We start from the raw sequence: 24,475 nt of genomic DNA on the forward strand, positions 1-24,475 counted from the left end.
TGGGTATGCTTACCCAGAACAGTGAGTTTAGCTTCTGAGGATTTGCCCATAGCTTCCACTCTAATCTGAGAAGTATCATCAATAGTAAGATCTTTGATCGTGAGTGTATGAAATTTGCCATCATCTGTCATTGAAACCACTTTACTGGTATGCAACCGTTGGTCATTCTTGAACCAGATAACAGGGATATTTTCATGAGAGAGTTCCACTGTGAACACTGCAGTTTCTCGCTCCTTTTTTGTTACATCCTTGAGAGGAGTAATGAATTTCAGGCGAATACCTATGTCAATAAAATATTTCATTAGTAAAAATACTATGAATAAAAACAGTTCAAGAACAACTATGTCACAACTCTTTCCTATAAAGGCAAACAAACCTTCAATAATTAGCTTGGCACTTGTTCTTTTATCTTCAGCTTCAAACATATATTTAGCCTCATCATCAAATGCAACAGATTTAATAATCAGAGCATGCTTTGTCCCATCTGAAATTATTTCAAATCTTTCATCGGAAGTGATCTCTTGTGTTCCTTTCAACCAGCGGAAAGTCTTGGGCTCTCTGGACACTTCACATTCAAACTTGGCTTCATCCTTCTCAAAGACCTTTACATCACTTAGTGGAGTAATGAAGATGAGAGGCAATTCTGAAATCAAAGAAGAGTACTTTCAGTTCAGCAGTAATTTATATAGAAATTGCTACCGCTAGATTTGTTCTAGTGCCCTGAGATACACATTTTGACAAAGTGCAAGCCTTACCTTTCACTTTCAGATTGGCAGCACTTTTAGCATTAGCAGCTTGGAAAGACACTTCTCCAGTCATATCTAGCTTGCAGTTATGAAGGATGAGAATATGCTTCTTCCCATCTTCAATGATTTCACATTCCTGGTAATAAAGAAAAAAGAACCCCTGAAATATAGGTATTCCAAGAAACTACTCAGCAAAATTTATAATCAAATATGTTTTCCTATCATAAATTATTGTCTGAGAATAAAGCAGCAGTCTCACAGGTGAAGGCGTTAGGGTCTCTCCCTTCAGTTTCCATATTGGGTGGACATCAGGCTCAGAAATCTCAATTTCAAAACGTGCTGTTTCACCAACAAATACTTCCACTCCATACAGCGGGCGCTCCACTTTAATTAAGCGAGCTGAAAGGGAAAAAAAAGTTCACATTTTCTTACTTATTTTGTAACATAGCAAACGTAGGACTGAAAAGGATTTCAACTCTCTCCTTATCCCTTCTTTACAGAATTCAAATACTACTACTGATGTTACCTCTTTTTTAAAAATACAGTGTTGGGCTGTCTATAACATCTTTCTACAATATGTCTGAAAGTTTAGTTATTTTCAGCAAGAATATTTTTCTTCATAATTAAGTTAGATATGCTATATTTAATTAAGCTTTTTTTTTCCTGACTGTAAATGGACAGATGCAAAAATGAGAATCACTGTCTTTACAACAGCCATATATATATATATTGTCTCTTCTTAATATACTTGGTAATTGTTAATTTATATATTTCAACTACATAACTATTATCTTCTATCAACTTTGTTTTACAAAGGCTTCAGTACGCTCCCTTAGCCAAGGTATGATGACTTACGCTCAATGCCAACGTTACAATTTGTCTTGTCCGTTTCACAGCTACACTCATAAACACCCTTGTCACCCTCTGCAGCCTTCTTGATTGTTAGGATACGGCGCACGCCATCTGTTTTTATGGAAATTCTGCTTGAAGCAACTAGTTCTTCACCATCTTTGTACCATTTTACTGGGACATCTTTGCTAAGCTCACACTGCAGAGTAACATCATCTTTCTCCAGAGCACTGTAGTCTTGCAATCTCACAGTGAAGTATGGATCAGCCTCTACAAAAGGGATATTGAATACAAAACATTAAATTAGTGATACAAATGTATTATTTTGCCACTCTCTACTTAACAACATTGCTTGTAGTTATGATATAGTGTATTTTATATTTAAGTAATTACCTAAGACTTTGAGGTTTGCTTGTGTGTTCATGTCCTTGACTACAGCTTTGATTTCAGAGATATCATCAAGTGTTACTTCTCTCATTTCTAGTTTATGAACTTTTCCTTCTGAAGTAATAAGAACAGTTCTGCTTGTATGGAGTCTCTTATCATTTTTGTACCATTTCACTGGCATGTCTTCATGAGAAAGCTCAAACTGAAAGTGAGCTGTTTCTCCTTCTTTCACTGTTTGATCCTGTAGAGGTGAGATGAACTTCAGCCTCACACCTGGAGGGTGAAAATAAAGCACGCATAAGTATCAACAGAAAAAAAAAGCTAATGTGATTCTATACATGCGTTATATATACATAATTTTGTAACATTTTGTTCATAAATTACTTGCCTTCAACAAACAGTCTTGCGGTGCTCTTCTTGCCTTCAACTTCAGCAGTGTATTCTCCTTCATCATCAAACTGAGAATCATTGATTACAAGAATATGTTTCTTTCCATCTGCAATGATGTCAAACTTTTCTCCAATCTTCAGTATATCAGTGCCTTTAGACCATATAACGTTGGCTTCTCTGGTAAGGACACATTCAAATCTTGCTTGGCGTTTCTCAGGGACAGTGACATCTTTTAGGGGAACAGCAAAGTCCAGTTCAATTTCTAGAAACAAAACAGAACACATTATTTGTATCCGTGCTCAGAACTTCTGAAAAGTTGATGTTGTGTTTCATTTCACAGCGCATTGTACCTTTCACCGTCAGGATAGCTGTAGTAACTGCATTAAGTGCTTGGTAAAGGACTTCACCAGCTTGCTCTAATTTGACCTTGTGCAAAGTTAGGAAGCGTTTTCCTCCTTCAGCTTTGATTTCACATGTCTGCAGGGATGACAGACTTTAGTAAATATTATGCAAATTCATTACTTTTAGACATTTTAAATAAAGAAATACCACTAACATTTGATAACTGTAGAGTCAGAAAGACTGGAATTATTTCTCAAAAAATTAACTTACTAAAAAATGACAATTAAAAAAATAAAGTGCATTTATTCAGCCTTCTACCCTTTAAAATATATTGTTCCCTGTGATGTACATAAATTATACCTATTATCATCTGAATAATATACCATTATCTTTTAAAAAAATAAGCAGTTCTAAAGATAGCCTTAAGGCATATAATCCTTACTTTGAGAACCACATTTTTTTAAACACCAAAATGTTTAGTCTTTCTACATTCTGGACTGAGTAAGAGTGGCATGTCTGCAAAAATTTTATCATAAAAACTTAAGTGAACCTGCTCACAGTGTTTAATTTTAAGTAAGCTATGTTGTTATATTCAAGGATGCTTACAGGTGAAGGTCGCAGGATTTCACCTTTCAGCTTCCATTCACCAGGAATATCTTCTTCCGATATTTCTGTATCGAAGTTTGCTGTTTCTTTCTCGTAAACTGTAACATCCTCTAATGGCTTGAGAAGTTCAACTTCACGTTCTAGAATGCACAAATTAGCAGATATGTAATTAGGTCAAGTTTTGATAAAGCTTTACAAGAACTCAAACTACCATTTTTATTTTTGTTTAGAGATTTTGGAATTTTTAACATACAAGGTGATTAAACACTGAAAATAAGAAAATCCTTACCACCAAGAGTCAGTTTAGCTGGGTATCTGCGACCTTCAATTTCTACTGAATATTCTCCAATATCAGCAGGGCCAGCATTCTTAATTTTCAGGAAAATTTTGTTTCCTTCTTTCAAGATTTCTGTCTTGTCAGTTGGTTCAGCAGGAATTTCCTCATCGCCTTTAAACCATTTAATGTTTGGTGTATCCTTGACAATGTCACAGGTAAAAGTAGCTGTTCCTTTTGGCTTTACATGCTGGTCTCTTATAGGTTTTACTAGCCAGTCTCTTATCACTTCTGCATTACAAGAAGTTGCACAGAAATATAGGTTATAAGACTTTTAAAATAAATAGATGAATCATAAACAGAAGAAAGAGGACTTAGAGATTTTATATTACAGCAAGCATTTAATAGCTGCAGAAGTGCTACCTATAAGTTTATATTGCAATGCTATGAGTGAAATATTGATTTTAAAAGAGCCATAGAGAAAAGAGAAGATTATTTTGATTGCTTACCTACTACCTTAACACAAGATGAGCATGAGAGCTCAGTATCTTCCACGGTAACAGTGTAGGTGCCAGCATCAGAATCATCTGAATCAGTGATGGTGAGGGAATGTGACAAACCAATAATACCCAGAGCAAATTTCCCAGGCTTGTCTTTGATGATCTTCCCATCCCTTCTCCAGACCACACTTCTTTCTTTATTAAGCTCACAGGTCAAGTACAGTGGCTGGCCTTTAATCACAGTGACTTCTTCTTCTAGTGTTTTCACAAATCGTACCGGGAGTTCTGAGGGAAACACATTATTTTGATTTCTCTCATTTGTATGGCATGATGAAGAATACCTTATGTGCTAAATCAAACTTTGTAGTTATTGATGAAAACTAAAATATGTATTTATCACTGTAAATTCATAAGCTTTAGTAGGAGTTAGCCTTTAAATTACTGACAGATCTGAAGTGGGATTACCTTCAACAATGAGTTTGGCAGTAGAGGTCTTCTCTTTATTCCCTAGTCGTAGTACACAAGTATATTCACCAGCATCTGACAGCTGGACATCAATGATATGCAGTTTCCTATCTTTGCCATCAGCAATAAACTTGTGCTTTGGGCTCTCTCGGATGTTACTTCCATCTTTCATCCAGCTGGTAATTGCAGTGGATGGTGAAATAAGGACTTCAAAGATTGCAGAAGACCCAACAGATTCTGCTTCTTTCAGCACTATATCTTTCATCTCCTTGACAAACTTCAGTGGCACAGCCTTGAGTTGATAAGTGAATGGAGGCTCTTCAGGAGGTTTTTCACCACCGCTGCCTGGCCTGAGTTTCCTCCTCTCTGCATCTGCTGGTGAAGGTGTCTTCTTGGCTGTAATTCAGAATCAGAAACAAATTATTTATTTTACTTTTCTTATAAGTTTTCTGCAATTCCAAACTGGAACTGGTTTCTGATCCACTTGCTTCAATCATGCATTGCATAGTATTGCAGAACCCTATGGACTTAATGGAATTTCAATAGAGCCAGTAACTAGTGTTAAATTTTTGAGTTAATATTAGATGAACTGAAAAAAGTGTGACTGTACTAGTTACAAGATCACAAAATCTCATCTATTCAAACCAAAACATGGAATAACAGAATCATGCATTTATCTATAGAATTTGAAGGCAGATATTTTGAGATAAATTGGGCGTAAACTTCAGAATAATCTGATTTGTAGAGAATCAAAGGTGTTTAAGTAGCTCTTCCTCCATCTCCTCTTTGCTTCCAACAGACTAGTTGTGCCCTGAACATAGAGGCATAGCCTTGCTCGCTTGATATAGTTTTGTTGGAAGGCTGTATAATCTCTAACTACATTCATACAATAGTCAAGTTTGGTTCTGTCTAATGTTCTGGTAACGTCCAGCTATTGAGAAAAGCATGCAGGTTAACTGACATTATCAATGGCTGAATCAACAAAAAATTTAAAGACATTTTCATCAAAAGTATGCCTATTAACTACTGTTGCTCAGGCAAAAACAACAGATCTTCCAACACACTATAAACAATCTTTTCTGGGTAGTCTAATTTAGAAGATTGCTGAATAGTGATTTTTTTTTTTGCTCAAAGCATTATTTATAATTTGAGTTCAGGATTGTAAAACAATAGCAATCATAGCCATTTAGTAATCATTCTTACCTTTGACTGGGCTGATACCCTTTGGAGTTTCTTCTTTTGTTGGCTTGGCCTCTGAAGAAGAACAGCAATATTATTAGGAATGGAGTTAAATAAACATGCATATTAAATTAAGATAAATTTATTTTACAAATAATATTTTCTCCTCCCTTTGTTATGAACACATGGAAGGGAAATATATAGACATATATATTTATATAGCTTATCCTGTCTATATCTGAATGAAAGCTCAGTATCTTTGAGGATGGGAAAGATATATTCAGCACTGGAGACCGAAAGGCAGCTTAAGAGCTCCGAATGCCTCAATTTATTGTCTTGTAAAATTCTGCCATTCCCTAACACTTCACTTGCAATTAGGATCTTGATCAGTACCAACTTGTCAATCAAAACAGTTGAAGTACCTGTTACAAATTACGTGCTATTTGAGAAAATGCACACACGCTTACTAAATGGAGAGAACAAAAATAGGTTGTATAAATTAAATACATTTCAGGACAATGTGATATTCTCACAACTGAGGGATGTTCCATAAGTTGTCCAATTTGTGATGACCCATCTACAACGTCTGAAAACATTTGCCACAATATGCTGCTTCTTATCATGATTTGTGAAACAAAATGTAGTGTATACTTTTAATGTCAGAATGATATGAATGAAATGCAGGATAGATTTTATTGCAGTAGATGGAAAAATGAATGCTAGAAAAAATGTGCAAGTATTTTTGAGATGACAATGGCACGCAACATGATTTATACAGTCTTACAAAAGCGTGATGTTCAGACAGTGAACATAAACAGCACAGAGATACGTACATACAAGTAAGACAAACATGTAAAGAGTGGCTGAATGCCAATAGAGTGGATGGAAATGTGAATGGTGTTAACGAACAAACACTGCAATGGCAAATGGTACTTTCTCTTGAAGCAAATAGTACAAGCACTTTGTGGAAGAATTTGGCAGTAGTCTTCCTCACCTCGCTTTGCATGAGGCTTAGCAGGAACATCCAGAACTTGATGTGATTCACCAGATGCATCCAAATTCCTGTCACCACTCAAAAGGCTACTGGCCTGCTCAACCACATGAGCAGGTTCTGATTTCCAGTACTCCTTCCCTCCTTCCACTTTCTTGGGAGTGATTATCTTACCTATGCTGGAGGAGTAAGTGATTTCTCTGCTTTCAGGGATTCCTTTACCTGATGTCATTCTGCCTGGAAGCATTTCCTTCTCTTTTTCCTTAGTAACAGATGTGCTTTTTCCAAAGTCATTTTCAGATGCTGTTTTTTCATCTGATATACCTTCTATCTCTTGAAGCGCTCCTCCAGTAAGCTTCACTTCTTCTACAGTTAGAGGAGCTTTCTTTTCTTCAGTTTTAATTTTGCTGCTTTTGACATCCGGAGCTTTTTCACTTTCATATGGAGTGGTATGAAGCTTTTGAAATAGTTTTTTATCTTGATTCCTTGGTGGCTGAATAGGAACTTTCTTTGCTGACTCATATCTGTTAGCTATTTCATCTCCAACTCCCTTTTCATGTTCTCCTATGGAAACTTCTCTTTCCATTCCTTCACCTATAATCTCTGTATCAAATTCTTGTTTTCCCATGGGCAGCTCTTCAGGGGCATTTGATTGTCTAAATTTGTCTTTTTTTAAGGGGCTGCTGAAAATAGTTTTGTCTTTCTTCTCTGATATAATCATTCTGCCTGGCTTTTTATCACTTAGTAGTGCTTTCTCAGTCAACAGTGATTCTAAACCCTCCTCATAATGAAGTTCAGTGGGTTCTTCCTCTGCAGAATATTTTTCACCTGTTTTCATGTCCACTACTTGTGGATAAAGAACATACTGTTCAAAGTCTCTATGAGCTTTTACTCTAGAGACTACATTTTCTTCATTGAGGTGTTCTAGGTCTTCTTTCAGTGCTGGTTCAGTAGTCTCATCAGACAGTTCTAAGGGATGTAGATTCAATGATGTAAAGTCCCTTTTCTCATCTTTCTCATGATCTTGAACAATTTCCATTTTCTTTGCTTCTTTATTAAGAATCTTATACATAGGAATTTCAGCTACTGTTGTACCAGATTTCTTCACCTGTTGAGCATTCTTCTGCATACCACGGTCCTTCACGGATTCTCCAGGGGTAATTTCTGATTTCTCTGGAGTAAATTCTCCTCTCTTTTCTTCACTGGTAAGCAGAGGATTACCAGATATTTCTGCTTGTGTGACAGTCTTCACAAATGAGGTTTTATCCTTAATGGGAGGTTCCTCATGTTGCAAACTTACGTTCGATTTTCTCTCTGTTCTTACAAATCTCTTCTTGTCAATGGGATCAAAAGGCCCTCTGGGTATAAGACTAGGTACATAAGTTGATTCATTTTCCCCTCCTTTTTCATATGCAGGAATCTCTCTTTCCTGAAGAAGCCTAGACTTGTCAGAGAATCTCTCTATATCACCTTCCTCATGAACAGCCAGTTTAGCTTCATCCCTCTTTTCTTCTCTGCAAACAGTTTCCTCATGTTCAGATGATATACAGATCAATTGCAATTCCTCATCAACTAGTAGTGGTTCATTCTTTTCATAAGTAACATGATCCATTGCAACTTCTTTTGTCTCACCTGTAGGGGTAGGAGTCCTTGAAATTAAATGAGTCATTTCTAGCTCCTCTCCTTCAGGAGGCAGCACAAAATATTTAAGAATTACTTGCTCCTGCTCACATCGTTCTGATTTTAATAATCCACCAGCAGTTTCCAGCAAAGTTTTTAACTCAAATGGCTCTACCATCTGAACGTCCAGAACTGTCTCTTTAGGACTTACTCTCTCTTTTATATGTGCATGTTTCTCAACTGATATCTTCTTTAACACAGTTGACTCAGTCTTGTCTTCTTCCACTGGAGGCATTTTACCTTTATGCTTTAGTAAAGATGGTGCATCAGGTTTTTCTGCAGCTACAAAGATTTCACACGTAATTTAGAGAGTTAAAATCCAAAAGAACAAGCATCAAGAACAACACATTTTAAGACAAAATTTCCAGCTATACCTGAAATAAAGTGAACACAGAACAATTTTTCTTCGCACAACAGACTATACAACAAAACACAAAACGAAACAAAAAAAGATAAGAATGATACATAAAAACAGCACAGATGGCAAAATGTCACGGTACAGAGCATCATCCCAGTAGTTTACCAGTCCATATTCAATCCAGATTGAAAGCAGCAGAAAGTAATGGTTCAAGGACAATGGTTTAGGACCCCGTTACCTACATAAAATGGATAGCAGTGCCACTATGTCATCTAATCAAAGGCTGACCAGCATCTACATCATATCTACTGATGGACCTCAGACTTAGAATGCTTTGAGGAGGAGAACGAATGATTTGTTCATAGTGGGGTAGGACTTAGAGCCCTAAGCATATCATATTAAGCTATCAATACGCTGGTTCTTCAACACTGCTGCCACTTTCCCTTGGGATTTCAATAACAAAGTATTGTTATTGAAAGCAGAAGATCAAATAATGCAGGAATTATTTAGCAATGTGTGTAATCATCCATTTACAACACAGAAGATTCAAGATGCAGTTCACAAGACATACATCAGAACATAAACAACATGAATAAACAGAATACACAAACTTCGTAGTAGGAAAAAAATCCAAGCATACATTTCACAATCCAGAAATAATAGTACAGATTCATCTCAGTGGAATTCCACAGAGATAAGCTTCACATCAGGTGGCAGTATCAAGGATATCAGGATCCTGGAACAGGATCTAAAATTACCTGGTAATGAATGAGTTATATGATTGTAAAGCTGTTAATTGTCTTTATCTTTCACGTATTTAGGTATCTATAGAGAAAAACCCTGTAAGTAGCATAGAACTATCATAAATACCTGCTTTCTTTCCAACAACAGGAGTTGTCACTGGTGCAGTAGTAACAGCTGGTGCTGGTTCTGCTGCTGGTTTTGGAGATTTTAAAGCTGTAGGAAAAAAAAAATTATAAAGGAGTTCTCATTCATTTATTTCAATGAATACTTTGGTTTTAAGCATGATATTCTCTAAGATGCTCTGAGTGTAGAGTGTATGTCTTTATAGTACTATAGCTGACATGTATTTTTAATGTCATTTCAAGGAAAAAAACTCTAAGTGAAAAAGATGTACAAGTAAGGTTGCACTGGTATTCATGGCTAAAGAAGTCTTACCTACAGCAGGTTTAGGTTCAGGCCCAGGAACTGAGATAGCTGCCTGCTTAGGTTCTGGTATTTGAAACACAACAATTACAAACAGGTTAATTTACATAATTTCTAATCTCACTGGACATAAAATTTCCAAGCAACAATACAGACAGAGTTAATAGAGGACAGACCTAACTGTTTTCAACAAATTTTGCCAGCAAGCAAGAAATTTACTGGAGATGAGCTCTTTAAAAGCAAGATAAAATAGAAAAAAAAAGATAAATTTTTCAAGCACTGAAGAATCAAAGACAAAAAGAAATCCTGAAGAATGCAAAGTAGTTAACACGTATACAATTGTCATGGACAGAAGGGATGGCAACAATGCATTCATTTAATTCAGCGTGAAATGCAGCAATTAATAAAATTTAGATGCTGCAATAAAGAAAATAGCATCACACATATGTACCTTTTGGTGGTTCAGGAACATGTTTCTCCTCCTTTTTAATGACAGGTATCTCAGTTTTCTTCTTGGGAACTTCTGAGACTTTAAAACATTATTTTGTAAGATATACTGCAACACCTTGGATCTCTAAATACCTCACTCTCCAATATAATTAAAAGTCTTCACTCTTTTCAGACTTAAAACCTAATGTCTTAAACTGTTGAAGAACATGTATTTTTAAGGCTAGGATTTGAACAAATTAGAAGCAGTAAAATGGACAAAAGGACACATATTTGCAAGACCTTGACTGAAAGAATATTTGGATTAACCATTTTACTGCAATTTTTAAAATCAGTTTTACAGTATACTTGTAAATTTCTCTACTACACTTAGATTGACAAGTCAGATTACACACTGTAGAATTCAGATCCCAATGTGCATGCCAAATTTGGTGGTGCTTCCCAGCAAAGCTCTGATTCACAGAATTACATTTATGAAGCTCATCTATTCAAATCTGAATTTTAAAATTGAGAGAATTTTGGAACTCTGAGTTGCAGAGAATATTTTTTAAATTTTTTGTTGTTTTTCTTTTCCACGAAAGTTTTCTACCAGATAGATTTGAATGTAAGCTAGTACCTTCAGGTTTCTTAATTTTTTCTACTGGTGTAGGTACTGGTTTAACTTCAGGTTTAGGTTCTTTCTCTGGTTTAGGTTCTTCCTCTTCTGGTTTCTTTCTAAGAACTTTAAAAGAAAAGTAATTTCAGTTTTTAAAGCACAGGTAAACAAATGAATAAGATAGATAGTGAGCAAGACAGAAGCCTAAACATATACAATCAGTGAAGAAATAGACATATAAAATACACAGTAAAATACTATTCTGAAAGCATTTTAAAAGTAATCTAGAGCAAAAAGATGTTTTAAGATCACTCTCTTTTAGTAGAAAGATGTTAACTCTCTATGACAGAACATGATTTCTTATCATAGAACTTTCATGGAAAAGATATTATGGGTAGGTATTTCAGGAGAAAAACGGAAGATAAAATAAATTTTAAAATAATATTATCTATTTACACAGTATTCATCAAGCATGTTAGTTAACAACAGCTTTTCATGTCAAGCTATTTTTAATCTACAAATATCCAGTATGAAATTCAAAATGTTCTACTAGATTAAATAACATCACTGCAGTTTCCTAGTGCTTTCTTCTCAACACATTTTAGGAACTGTTCTTAATGTATCTTTGCATCCGTGGTGAGTGAATATTGGATTAATTCTGTGAGGGTTTAGTTAGCAGATAAATGTCCATATACAACATTTGAACGACGTCTGTCAGTCTCGTATTTTCTTCTGAAATTTCATCTATTACAATTTAAAGATCAATTACCACATAATTATGCATTAATAACTTCAGTTATAGGTGATTTTCAGGGACAAAATGAAGGATTCTGGATTAAATATCTACTGACTTCCATCAGAGAAGAAAACAATAATTTTCAATTGTTGTATTTGGAGAGCTCTAATTTATATCTTGTCTGGATTACATTTTAGTTATTTTTGTCCTGTCAGATATGCATTTTGACTATCTAATGAGATTCATCTGAAAAATTGAACATCTGTGGAATTGGATTGTCTAAAATTTGAAGGGCACAAATGATCATTCAGTATTTCAAAGAGCCTGGGTATTACTACTTCTTTTTTAAGCTTTGAGCACATAGTAATCTGAAAGGCTCAAGACTTTGCAGGAAAGGAGAATTATATCCAATAGTGCCACTGGATCTTGAGAGCAGTGCAGTAATTCCAAGAAAACCATAAAAAAGAATGTCACGTGTGATTTTTAATAAAATCTACAGTATCACAGGAAAATATATAGGTGTCCATGAACTGAAGACACTGAAAAATTGAGTTTTTGTATAGGTTTTATAGACAATAGAAAACAGAAGAGAGTTACAACAGTGAACCAGATTTTCAGCATTCTACTCTGTTTTCAGCACAGATCCTTTGGACTTAAATAATTTTTGGTATGCCCTTGCTTTATCTCTTCAATTATAAACTCTTTCCACGATAAACACCCATCAGGTAGTACACTACTCAAGTAATTTTCCACACCACATAAAGCGACATTACTTAGGAGAACACACTGAACAATGTTAGTATGCCGGGGTTTTATGCCACTATAAGTTACTGTACCTCTTTTCAAAACAACTTCTTCTTTCGGTGGAGGGGTAACTTCAGGAATTATTCTACGAGGTTTCTTTACAAGTCCAGGAACTTAGAAGAATATTATTCCAGATTTTATTATAGGTTCATACCAGTAGGAAGAGCTAATTAACAATTAACAACTTCAAACACACAAATAAAGTGCTGGTACACTACTGAACATTCAAAGCAAATAATTGCTGAGATTGAAGTCAGTATTTTCAATCAACCTCCCATTACCATTTGTTCAGTGGTCTTAAAGGCCTATCCACAAGAGTAAATTTTCATGCAAAATAACAAAAGTGAAGTATGAACTAAGAAAACTAGAAGAGTTATGTATTCAAAGAGAGTTATCATATTTACGTTTTAACTCTTTCATTACCTTCACCTGTACTATGATATTCATAGTTTAATCTCTAAGAAGCATTAAGATATTTATATGGTGTTGCTTAGAACACTAGTACTTATGAAGAATGCAAAGGAGTACTTGTAAAGTGTCTTGCTCAATTTATCTTTCATAAGCCAATTCTGGAAGTGTCTTTTCACGAAATAAAGTTACATGTCAGACAAACAGTAAGTATGGATGCTCAATGCTATATACACTTAAACAGCATATTATTATTTTTCTGTAAGCAGAGAACTGGAATAAACACAAATGACAAAACTTTCTTACTCTTCCATTATTATCTTTTTTACATCTCATAAATTGTAAAATGGGAATTTAATGAGGACATGGACTATATCTATTCAAGACTAGAGTCTATTCTTGAAGTACAGTCTAATAAAGGCACCACTTGATATTTCTGAGCAAATTAAAGAAGAATATACTGAAAGGTGTAAGTCTTGGTTCAAAAGATGCCTCAGAGAATAAAGATATTTTTATTAGGTAGGTACCTTTAGCAGGTGGGGGTTCCAATTGTGGAGCCTCAACAGGTTTTGCTGTCACAACTTTCTTCTTTGCTCCAGGAGCTTTAAAGAAAATTATTTGAATTTTATCATATATATAATCTGATTCCAAAAAGAAGTTTCTCAAAAATACATATAGCTGGTTAATACAAGTGACATTGTAGAAAGACAAGGGCTACAAAGGTAAGATTCTGGTTGATAAGCTATTTAGAAGAAGTCGGATGAAATGAAGCAGAGTTGATTTGAAACCAATGTTTACAAAGCAGAATCAGCAAATAACGGGTGAGGATTCTTGTCTTTTGTAAGAACACGTTAAAAGTAGAAGAATTATGTTAAGCATAAACAAACGTGTTAACTTTCTAAAGATACTCATAAATACATTCATTTATTCCAGAACTATTGAAAAGAATGCATGCAAACTGACTTGACATAATAATAGTAAAATATAGTAAGTAAAAAAATATTATTTACCCACAATACGCTGAAAATTCATAAAGATTTAGCATTAGCAAAATGCCTTATTAGAGTAATAATAGAGAAGAAAGATCCAGTGACACGTTTTAAAGCACACTTTTTAAGATTCACCAGTGTAATTAAAGAAGATTACATGTCTGAATCTCCATTGTTAATGGTGGCTTCAAATGCTTATACCTTTAAGTAGTTCTTTTGCCAGTTTAATGTCTTCTACTGGTGCAGGAACTGCTGGCTTTCGCTTTTCAGGAATTTTCTTTTCAGGTTCTGGTGCTTTAAATAACATTAGGTATATTTAGAATAAACATACTACCACAGTAGACATGTGAAGAGTGCGAACATAAAGATGATAATTTTCCATTTCCAATGAAGTTAATGAAAAAAATCTCATTGATCAAATGGGAGTAAGAGTTTTAGGCGATTGCTCTGTAGCTTACACAAAACACAAACATTCAAGCTCACTTAAAAAAACTTGTTAATAACATGAGGACAAAGATGGGAAAGCAAATAATAAGAAGAATCCAGTTGACAGGAAACAAAGTGAAAGCACTTAAAATATTTTGCATATTATACTTAGAAGAATTAAGAGATCTGAACTTGTTTGCAACATGTAACAGGGAAAGAAATACATGGAGAGTAACAGCACACAGGTATATTTGTGAAGAACAACAGAGCAAGAAAATCTGTGCAGTAATGAATGAGGAAACCGTCTGATAGCCTCTAGGTAATCTATATACCTTCAACTGGTAAAGCTTCTTCTATTTCTGTTACTGAAATTTCTTCTGTTTCTTCAGCTTCACTTTCCTTTTCAATTTCATATTCTTTAAAGAACATTGATAACTGGTGTAAGTTTCCAATGATAAGATCATTGCAGACACCAATAAAAAGAAGGCTACTCCAATACACACAGACAAATAAACGTTAGGATACATAATCACTCAGTATCAAGTGATGCCGGTAATTTTGCAGTTAATGCATTCTTTGAGAAAAATGCTTTATCTGCAAGTGTAATTCAGGATTGGATGGAGATAGTATTTTTTCTGCGTACAATATAAATGAATTAAATTTTGGATGAGTATTTATAACTGGAGAAAATAAAAGCTTGAATGTTCTTAGTTAATTTAAGATTACAGCAATAGAAATACTAGGTCTTCAGAAATGTGAATTTAGTGAGAATTGATTATTGCCTAAAATTGAATGATAAAAGATACTCTTAAGAATACCCAACGTAGGACTACGTGAAAATATTTAAAGTAATATTTAGCTCTCTCCTACGGAACTTTAATAGAAGAGACAAAAACATAAATTGGTATAATCTAAAATGTGAAGTGAACAAAACACAAGAACTAGAATAGGGAAAAAAGAAGAATTTTTTTTTTTTTAAAGCATACATTTGGAATAACAGTTAAATTGTCTTTACAATAATACCTTCACTTGGTAGAGGTTCAGGTACTTTAGGAAGAGCAACAGGTACTTCCTCCCCTGACGCAACTTTCTTGGGGACCTCAAGCACTTCAAAAAATATTAATACATTTTATTTACATACAAATAAATGTGTGAATGAAACATAAAAAGAAAATGACAACTACCACAAAGAAAATAACAGCGAGTAACAGTGTCCATAACAACAAAAGAATGTGTTCTGAACAGGAAGTAAACAAGACACATTGTATAAACACAGTTATAAACAAAGGAAAGAGAAACAGAAAAGACATTCTAAGAAAGTGCCTTCAAGACATATATACCTTTGGTTGGAGGAGGCTCTGGTTTTTTGAATTCTGGCTTTTTAGGTGTTTCAAGAATCACTTTCTCCTCTAGGACAGTTCTTGCTTTCACTTCTGGTGCTTTAAAGATATTTAATTTTCATATTTGTGAATATTGAAACATACAAAAGCACAATGCAGAAAAGCGCCAACTACGAGAAACAGACTAAGAATATGAAGAATAAAATTTTCAGGGACACTGCATACACAAATACATAAGCACTGTGCATATCACTGAAAATACTGAAACTGTTCACGACACTGATCTATATACCTTTCAATGGAGGAACCTCAGGTTTTTTAAGAACAGGTACAGGTTCTGGTTTCTTGGGCACAGCCACAGGCTCTGGTTTCTTGGGCACTGGCACAGGCTTCTTGGGCACCACCTCAGGCTTCTTGGGCACCGCCTCAGGCTTCCTAGGCACTGGCACAGGCTTCTTGATCACCGCCTCAGGCTTCTTGGGAACAACCACTGGAACCTCTTCTTTTGGCTCCTCCTCCTCAACCACCTCAGGCACTTTAAAGATATTAGTTTCTTTTACTTGACAGGGACAAAGAGCAGCAGACAGCCCAATGGTGAGCAGCAAAGCAGAAAACCAAGCCCTTGGCATGCTACAGGCAGTCTTCTTCAACCATCCACGCTTCCTCCAGGTGGACTGCTTGCAGCAAAGAGACTAAGAGGGCTCATGGCAGGGCGCACGCCCCAGACCAGCACCACCCCCTGCCATAGGCCCAAACGGGCATGTACAAACACAAGGTGGCTAAATGCAGCTCACATCCCTCCCCACGGAAGGCAGAGGGTAGAAGTGCAGTCAGCACTGCATCAGCCCTGCAGAGAGCAGGACAGACACTTCCAGGACACCACGGTATACCTTCAGCTGGAGCAGCTTCTGGCTCTTCAGGCTCTGCCACTGGTACTGCCTCTTCCGGTGCTTCTTCTTCCTCTTCCTCTTCCAGGATCTCTGCCTCCGGCATCACAGGCACTTCAAAGATATTAGTGGGGTTCATTTTACAGTGATGAAAAGACTGGGCAGACAGGAACAAACACCAGGGCAATGCAGACGCTAAACACCACAAAAGCGAGACCAAAACCTCAGACGCTGCTGCACAGTTTACCCAACATTCACAACTTCAGGAGTCTCAGATTTAAAACAAAGACAGGCCAAGAGAGAGCAGGACAACGCTCAAGAGAAGCGGATCAAGTATCTTCTCTGTCAAGTTATCCACCAAGTCAGGTACCTCTGGCTGCTGGAGGCTCAGGTGCTTTGGCAGTGACCACAGGTACTTTTTCTTCTCGAGCAGCTTTCCTGGGCACTTCAGGCGCTTTAAAGATATTAGTAACCATCAGTTTGACATACTATACAGGACGACAAACAATGAAACCTAAACCAAAGGTACGCGCACGAAAATAAACAAGCTGGCCTCCTGGTATGAATCCCATCCCTTTCTCACTCTCTCACACAAGCACACACAGACGCAGAACATCTGTAGTTAGGTTATGTTTATGTTACGCAAGGGCAAGGTGTGAGTGAGGATACTCCTCTGCATACTCTGCAGCCTTCCTTATCCACAAAGAGAAACTGCCACTTTCAGCTCTGCTAGCTCCTCGGGAACAGCCTCAGCCCATATCTTATCTACAGTCATAAGCGGTGTAGGAACGCAAATCCCCCTGTTATTCCTTCATCTCTCTTTCTCTCCTTCTGCATTTCCAGTCCTTGTTTACACTTTTCACTCTACTGGTTCATTTCACTCTCACTATCTTATTTCTTCTTTCTGTCCTCTCCTCATTGCAGCAACTCCCACGCTTGGATTTTATAAATCATTCCTCCATTGCATTCTCTCAAAGTATCTAATTATGCTTTCAGCACTTACTAAGACATCACTTCTTCCGACTCACACTGTACGTGCATTTCTGAATAAAAACAGGCTTTTCATTTTGAAAGACTTGTGCTTACGATACACGGTCACTGAGACAGTCACTGAGTCATGAAGACCTTTTGCTGTCTCAATTTAAGACGATAAAGTTTGGCACTATTCTGAAAATGCTACGCTCTTAAAAATCGAAACTTTTCTGCCTGGTGATTCAGAATTTGAAAACATAACAATAAATTCAAAATATCCCTTGGGTTGTGTGTAGAAGTACCAGGTAACTGAGTTCCCAATTTGCACACAGTGGCAGTACTGAAAAACATCAGGTAACCAGCAGCAAGATTCTGCTTGATAATGTTCATGGCAACATGTACCTTGGGCTGGTGCTGGTTCTGGCTTTTTTGGCACAGCTACTGGCACGGGCTCTTCCAGAGCGGCTTTCCTGGGCACCTTGGGCACTTTAAAGATATTAGTATATTCTAGTTTAGTGGGTTGTACAGACCTAGACGAGACTAACAGACAATCAGTAACATTCATGCACAGTCTTTCCTGAGAAACTGTTGTGTCTACAGTTGGTTGACAGTGATGTTTTGCTTCATGCCTGTGGAATGTGCAGGGTGTCAAATATGTCACGCAGGAGGTGGGAATTCTTTGTTTAGCTTCAGTTTTTGAGACAGGGTGGGAAGCCTACACTGTCTTCGCAAGAGCTGATCAAGGTCCAATGTATTGAGAATGTGTGCACTTCAATTTCTTTAGCGTGACATTCGTGTTTGTTTGATCAACTGTAATAATTTTTTATGAAACTTAAATTTTATTTGACAGTTACTTTTTTTGTCCTGTTACTTTTATTCTTTGCACATCTGTTTAATTTTCAGTTTTCCACAATTTCTTTCTTATTTGCAGATCTCATTACCTACAGAAATGTTCATTTTCTCTTCACTCTTTTGGCTCATCTTAACAGCCTTTTAAGTGCTAATTGTATAATCACCAAGTATTTTCAATGTTTGGCTAATAAATCCACCACCAGTTTACCATCATTAACTACTCACTTTTAAAGAGTTAGAGAACTGATTCTGTTGCATTCACAAATGAATAAAGATAACTAAAAAATGTAAGGGTGCTTCATTATGTGTTTTACAATGAAGATGTACCTGCAGGTTGTTCTTCTGAACAGTATACTATTCTCTTTAAAGTAAGCATTTTGTAAATCTTAATTTCCAAAGATCACAGAAAGGTCAGGAAGTTGTCAGTATTTTAGAAGACCTAGATTTAACTTATCTGACTCATTTTTAACACCCCACATTCAACTTCATATTGTTTAGACATATATCGCAGATTATGATTCATAAATCAGTTCAATTTAAGTCCAGAAGAGTATGATATTTCTTTCTATGATGATACTCTAATGATGACACATACCTTTGCCTGGAAATAATTCCTGTTTTTTGGGTTCGGCACCAGGCTCTTTTTCTTGTGGGACAGCTTTCTTGGGCACCTTAAGCACTTTAAAGATATTATTTCCACTTAACGATGTAGTTATGAATAATAAAAGAGATCAAGAATCTGATGACAAAGTCGAAGAGTTTAGGTACTTCTAACACTGAAACACTCCTAAAGGGGCTGTAAGTTAGTCACCTATGCATTTTAATGCACAGAGAGGCCAAGGGGGGAGACACAAGAAATCTTAACCCAAATGGAAGCAACAAATAAATGAATTAATCAAGACATTAAGATAAAAAGCATAACTCCCCAGAAAAATACCTTTAGCTGCAGGAGCTTCTGGTTTCTTAGGCACTGGCACAGGCTTCTTGATCACCGCCTCAGGCTTCTTGGGAACAACCACTGGAACCTCTTCTTTTGGCTCCTCCTCCTCAACCACCTCAGGCACTTTAAAGATATTAGTTTCTTTTACTTGACAGGGACAAAGAGCAGCAGACAGCCCAATGGTGAGCAGCAAAGCAGAAAACCAAGCCCTTGGCATGCTACAGGCAGTCTTCTTCAACCATCCACGCTTCCTCCAGGTGGACTGCTTGCAGCAAAGAGACTAAGAGGGCTCATGGCAGGGCGCACGCCCCAGACCAGCACCACCCCCTGCCATAGGCCCAAACGGGCATGTACAAACACAAGGTGGCTAAATGCAGCTCACATCCCTCCCCACGGAAGGCAGAGGGTAGAAGTGCAGTCAGCACTGCATCAGCCCTGCAGAGAGCGGGACAGACACTTCCAGGACACCACGGTATACCTTCAGCTGGAGCAGCTTCTGGCTCTTCAGGCTCTGCCACTGGTACTGCCTCTTCCGGTGCTTCTTCTTCCTCTTCCTCTTCCAGGATCTCTGCCTCCGGCATCACAGGCACTTCAAAGATATTAGTGGGGTTCATTTTACAGTGATGAAAAGACTGGGCAGACAGGAACAAACACCAGGGCAATGCAGACGCTAAACACCACAAAAGCGAGACCAAAACCTCAGACGCTGCTGCACAGTTTACCCAACATTCACAACTTCAGGAGTCTCAGATTTAAAACAAAGACAGGCCAAGAGAGAGCAGGACAACGCTCAAGAGAAGCGGATCAAGTATCTTCTCTGTCAAGTTATCCACCAAGTCAGGTACCTCTGGCTGCTGGAGGCTCAGGTGCTTTGGCAGTGACCACAGGTACTTTTTCTTCTCGAGCAGCTTTCCTGGGCACTTCAGGCGCTTTAAAGATATTAGTAACCATCAGTTTGACATACTATACAGGACGACAAACAATGAAACCTAAACCAAAGGTACGCGCACGAAAATAAACAAGCTGGCCTCCTGGTATGAATCCCATCCCTTTCTCACTCTCTCACACAAGCACACACAGACGCAGAACATCTGTAGTTAGGTTATGTTTATGTTACGCAAGGGCAAGGTGTGAGTGAGGATACTCCTCTGCATACTCTGCAGCCTTCCTTATCCACAAAGAGAAACTGCCACTTTCAGCTCTGCTAGCTCCTCGGGAACAGCCTCAGCCCATATCTTATCTACAGTCATAAGCGGTGTAGGAACGCAAATCCCCCTGTTATTCCTTCATCTCTCTTTCTCTCCTTCTGCATTTCCAGTCCTTGTTTACACTTTTCACTCTACTGGTTCATTTCACTCTCACTATCTTATTTCTTCTTTCTGTCCTCTCCTCATTGCAGCAACTCCCACGCTTGGATTTTATAAATCATTCCTCCATTGCATTCTCTCAAAGTATCTAATTATGCTTTCAGCACTTACTAAGACATCACTTCTTCCGACTCACACTGTACGTGCATTTCTGAATAAAAACAGGCTTTTCATTTTGAAAGACTTGTGCTTACGATACACGGTCACTGAGACAGTCACTGAGTCATGAAGACCTTTTGCTGTCTCAATTTAAGACGATAAAGTTTGGCACTATTCTGAAAATGCTACGCTCTTAAAAATCGAAACTTTTCTGCCTGGTGATTCAGAATTTGAAAACATAACAATAAATTCAAAATATCCCTTGGGTTGTGTGTAGAAGTACCAGGTAACTGAGTTCCCAATTTGCACACAGTGGCAGTACTGAAAAACATCAGGTAACCAGCAGCAAGATTCTGCTTGATAATGTTCATGGCAACATGTACCTTGGGCTGGTGCTGGTTCTGGCTTTTTTGGCACAGCTACTGGCACGGGCTCTTCCAGAGCGGCTTTCCTGGGCACCTTGGGCACTTTAAAGATATTAGTATATTCTAGTTTAGTGGGTTGTACAGACCTAGACGAGACTAACAGACAATCAGTAACATTCATGCACAGTCTTTCCTGAGAAACTGTTGTGTCTACAGTTGGTTGACAGTGATGTTTTGCTTCATGCCTGTGGAATGTGCAGGGTGTCAAATATGTCACGCAGGAGGTGGGAATTCTTTGTTTAGCTTCAGTTTTTGAGACAGGGTGGGAAGCCTACACTGTCTTCGCAAGAGCTGATCAAGGTCCAATGTATGGCATCCAACTGTACTTCAATGTCTTTAGCATGTTACTCATGATTTTGTTTTATGTTGTAACTTTTGGCTGTCTGCATCATCTTTTTACTTAATGCTTCTTACATTTGTGTATTTTTGTATTCATTAAAAATATTTTTATGCCTTTCATTCCATCACTGTGAAATGGTACTTCACATGAGGATTCTCCCTGTGTTTTGAGGGAATCAAAACACAATGACAGAAAAAACATATTTCTCTGGCCTTTGCTTGGGAATTTGTGAAAAAAATGAAATGGAATAGCATTGCATTAATTTATAGTGTATTCAGATTTTTAATATTGCTTAAATAATTTTTGAGTATTTCACCTGGAAAATCTCTTTTCCTGAATATTCTGAGGAAATACATTTGAACTATTTTCATTGCGGTTTACATTTTGTACATGACTCTAACATGGTAGATACCAGATTATGACAGTAAAAGATCAATTTAAAATGAGATTTCCAAGTAACTCAGAAATTAAGAAACCCACCGTAATAATGATGGGGTTCACCATCGCATATACCTTTAGCAAGTGGAGTTCCTGGTTTTTTAGGTACAGAAGTTGGCACTTTCTCCGTTGGGACAGCCGTCTCACGCATCTCAGGCACTTCAAAGATATTAGTTCATTTTACATTTACAATACATCTAAATATAAATACACAGACTGAAACACAGAGGATGAGAAATGTTCTTAAGAAGCAATCTGTCACACACTCATGCTCAGTGCAATTTGTTGTGGCAAGCGCCATTTAAAATCTCACATTAAAAAGGACAGAACAAAAGAGGTTAAAACAGTGCTTAAGAGAAGATTATGTGTATTTACGTATTCATGACTGTATGTACCTCTGGCTGATGGAAGTTCTGATTCTTCCAGAACAGCTACAGGAACTTTCTCTTCTGGGACAGCCTTCTGAGGCATTACTGGTTCTTTAAAGATATTAGTATATATTAGTTATGCGTTTAAGCTCTAATATGAGTATTGAATCATACTATATTCAAGAAAAAGACTTCCTATTCATAAGATATACCTTTTGGTTGTGGAGCAGCTTGTTTTTTATGTACAGCAACAATCTCTGACTTTTTGACCAGCTTGGCTAGTGGTGGTTCTTCAGGTTCCAAAATAGGTTCTATTTCCTCAAATGCCACTTCAGGCTTAGGCTTTTGAACTGCTGTAAAATGCTTTAGTTTCCGGGCTGCCAAAAGAGGTTCTGGTTCCTCAGGCACTGTGACAGGTGCTTGCTCGTGGTGTGCCACAACCATCTTTGATTTTTGAGACACTGCAATAAGCTTTGATTTTTGGGAATCTGCAGCAAACTCTGTTTCTTCAAGTGTTACAATAAGTTCTGTTTTTTGGGGTGCCACCAAAGGTTCGGTTTTGGGGGACACAACATGCTCTGTTTTTTGGCGTGTTGCAACTGTCTCTGACTTATCAAGTGCTGCAGTGAGCTCAGGTTTCTCAGGGGCCATGAATGGCTCTGGTTTTTGGGGTTCAGTAACACGTTTTTGTTTTGATGGCACCACACCACGCTTTAGCTTTTGAGGTGCCACATCAGGCTTGGGTTCCTCAGGTAGCACAGCAAACTCTGGTTTCTCAGGCACCAAGAAACGCTCTGTTTTATGGGCTGCCACAGCTGGCTTTGTTTCCTCAAATGTAACAAGTTCTGTTTTCTGTTGTACCAAAACAGTCTCAGACTCCTCCGCTGCCACAAAAATATCTGCTTTTTGGGCTGCCACAGCCGGCTTTGTTTCCTCAGATGTAATCTGTTCTATTTTCTGTTGTACCAAAACAGTCTCAGACTCCTCCGCTGCCACAAAAAGTTTTGCTTTTTGAGCTGCCACAGCCAGCTTCGTTTCCTCAGATGTAATCTGTTCTATTTTCTGTTGTACCAAAACAGTCTCAGACTCCTCCGCTGCCACAAAAAGTTTTGCTTTTTGAGCTGCCACAGCTGGCTTTGTTTCCTCAGGTGCCACAACAAGTTCTGTTTTCTGTTGTAGGAAAACAGTCTCAGACTCTTCTGCTGCCAGTAAAAGCTCTGCTTTTTGGGCTGCCACAGCTGTCTGTGCTTCCTCAGATGCCACAACAAGTTCTGTTTTTTGTTGTACCAAAACAGTCTCAGATTCTTCCGCTACCCCGAACAGCTCTGATTTTTGGGGTGCCACAAAAGGCCCTGTAACCTCAGGCAACATATCAGGCTCTGCTTTTTGCACTACTGGCACAGGTTCTAGTTCTTGAGGTGCCACAAACGGCTTTGTTTTGGGGGGTCTTGCAATGGCCTTTGTTTTTTGAGAAACAGCAACAGGTACTTTCTTGTCTGGGACAGTTGTCTTGGTCGCTTCATATATATAAAAGATATTAGTTCTAAGTTTAATGATTGCTCAAACACATAACTTCAAGTAAATCAAAATACATAAAAGCACAATTGTAATGAAAACATTAAAAAATTGTCAAGCATTTATGTTAGCTTTAATGATAAATATAACACAGTTTTTTTTTTCTTTTCAAATACATACACACACACACTTCATGTCACCATATGTGGAGGTATATATGAACAGATAGTGTAATTTACAGTATAAGTAAAAAATCACAGTATTTATAAACAAAGTGTGCAGGACAAAAGATATTAGTAATACTGCATGTATTATTATTAAAAGATATTAATAATAGAAATTGAAGCTCAAGAATTGAGTGATGGCATATTGCTTTTCTTGGTAGACCTTCTGGTATTTCAAGAACATTGACATGGTCTGCTGTTAGCTGCTAGAATGGATACTTTTCTTCTGCTGCTACCACTTCAAAGATATTAGTTATCGCTGTTTTTATTAACCAAAGCAGGTAGTGAGTAGTACAGTAGGAATAATCCAAAATAGTAAGATGATTTTGAGCAAAGAAGACAAGTAATTCACACATTCAAAATTTGTCA

General features: G+C 37.3%; 1 protein-coding gene across 1 annotated transcript in view; it reads right to left on the minus strand.

Annotated features, from left to right (window-relative positions):
* The window catches only part of TTN (titin), a gene marked incomplete at its 5' end in the record, with an annotated part of 236,845 nt that overhangs the window by 94,150 nt on the left and 118,220 nt on the right, over nucleotides 1–24,475 (minus strand). The window contains 33 exons of the mRNA XM_079538876.1: nucleotides 14–280; nucleotides 377–643; nucleotides 756–882; nucleotides 1,006–1,145; nucleotides 1,602–1,865; nucleotides 1,989–2,255; nucleotides 2,371–2,634; nucleotides 2,723–2,849; nucleotides 3,321–3,460; nucleotides 3,610–3,885; nucleotides 4,104–4,379; nucleotides 4,560–4,955; nucleotides 5,763–5,813; nucleotides 9,638–9,724; nucleotides 10,386–10,463; nucleotides 10,998–11,102; nucleotides 12,549–12,629; nucleotides 13,452–13,526; nucleotides 14,115–14,207; nucleotides 14,672–14,755; nucleotides 15,363–15,446; nucleotides 15,680–15,778; nucleotides 15,972–16,214; nucleotides 16,570–16,680; nucleotides 16,937–17,020; nucleotides 17,941–18,078; nucleotides 19,328–19,477; nucleotides 19,809–19,919; nucleotides 20,176–20,259; nucleotides 21,180–21,317; nucleotides 22,042–22,158; nucleotides 22,395–22,478; nucleotides 22,580–23,884. Coding sequence (XP_079395002.1) covers nucleotides 14–280; nucleotides 377–643; nucleotides 756–882; nucleotides 1,006–1,145; nucleotides 1,602–1,865; nucleotides 1,989–2,255; nucleotides 2,371–2,634; nucleotides 2,723–2,849; nucleotides 3,321–3,460; nucleotides 3,610–3,885; nucleotides 4,104–4,379; nucleotides 4,560–4,955; nucleotides 5,763–5,813; nucleotides 9,638–9,724; nucleotides 10,386–10,463; nucleotides 10,998–11,102; nucleotides 12,549–12,629; nucleotides 13,452–13,526; nucleotides 14,115–14,207; nucleotides 14,672–14,755; nucleotides 15,363–15,446; nucleotides 15,680–15,778; nucleotides 15,972–16,214; nucleotides 16,570–16,680; nucleotides 16,937–17,020; nucleotides 17,941–18,078; nucleotides 19,328–19,477; nucleotides 19,809–19,919; nucleotides 20,176–20,259; nucleotides 21,180–21,317; nucleotides 22,042–22,158; nucleotides 22,395–22,478; nucleotides 22,580–23,884 — 6,213 coding nt within the window. The remainder of the gene's footprint in view (nucleotides 1–13; nucleotides 281–376; nucleotides 644–755; nucleotides 883–1,005; nucleotides 1,146–1,601; nucleotides 1,866–1,988; nucleotides 2,256–2,370; nucleotides 2,635–2,722; nucleotides 2,850–3,320; nucleotides 3,461–3,609; nucleotides 3,886–4,103; nucleotides 4,380–4,559; nucleotides 4,956–5,762; nucleotides 5,814–9,637; nucleotides 9,725–10,385; nucleotides 10,464–10,997; nucleotides 11,103–12,548; nucleotides 12,630–13,451; nucleotides 13,527–14,114; nucleotides 14,208–14,671; nucleotides 14,756–15,362; nucleotides 15,447–15,679; nucleotides 15,779–15,971; nucleotides 16,215–16,569; nucleotides 16,681–16,936; nucleotides 17,021–17,940; nucleotides 18,079–19,327; nucleotides 19,478–19,808; nucleotides 19,920–20,175; nucleotides 20,260–21,179; nucleotides 21,318–22,041; nucleotides 22,159–22,394; nucleotides 22,479–22,579; nucleotides 23,885–24,475) is intronic.

The sequence above is a fragment of the Tetrao urogallus genome, assembly GCF_951394365.1.
Source record: "Tetrao urogallus genome assembly, chromosome: 8".
Lineage (NCBI taxonomy): Eukaryota > Metazoa > Chordata > Aves > Galliformes > Phasianidae > Tetrao > Tetrao urogallus.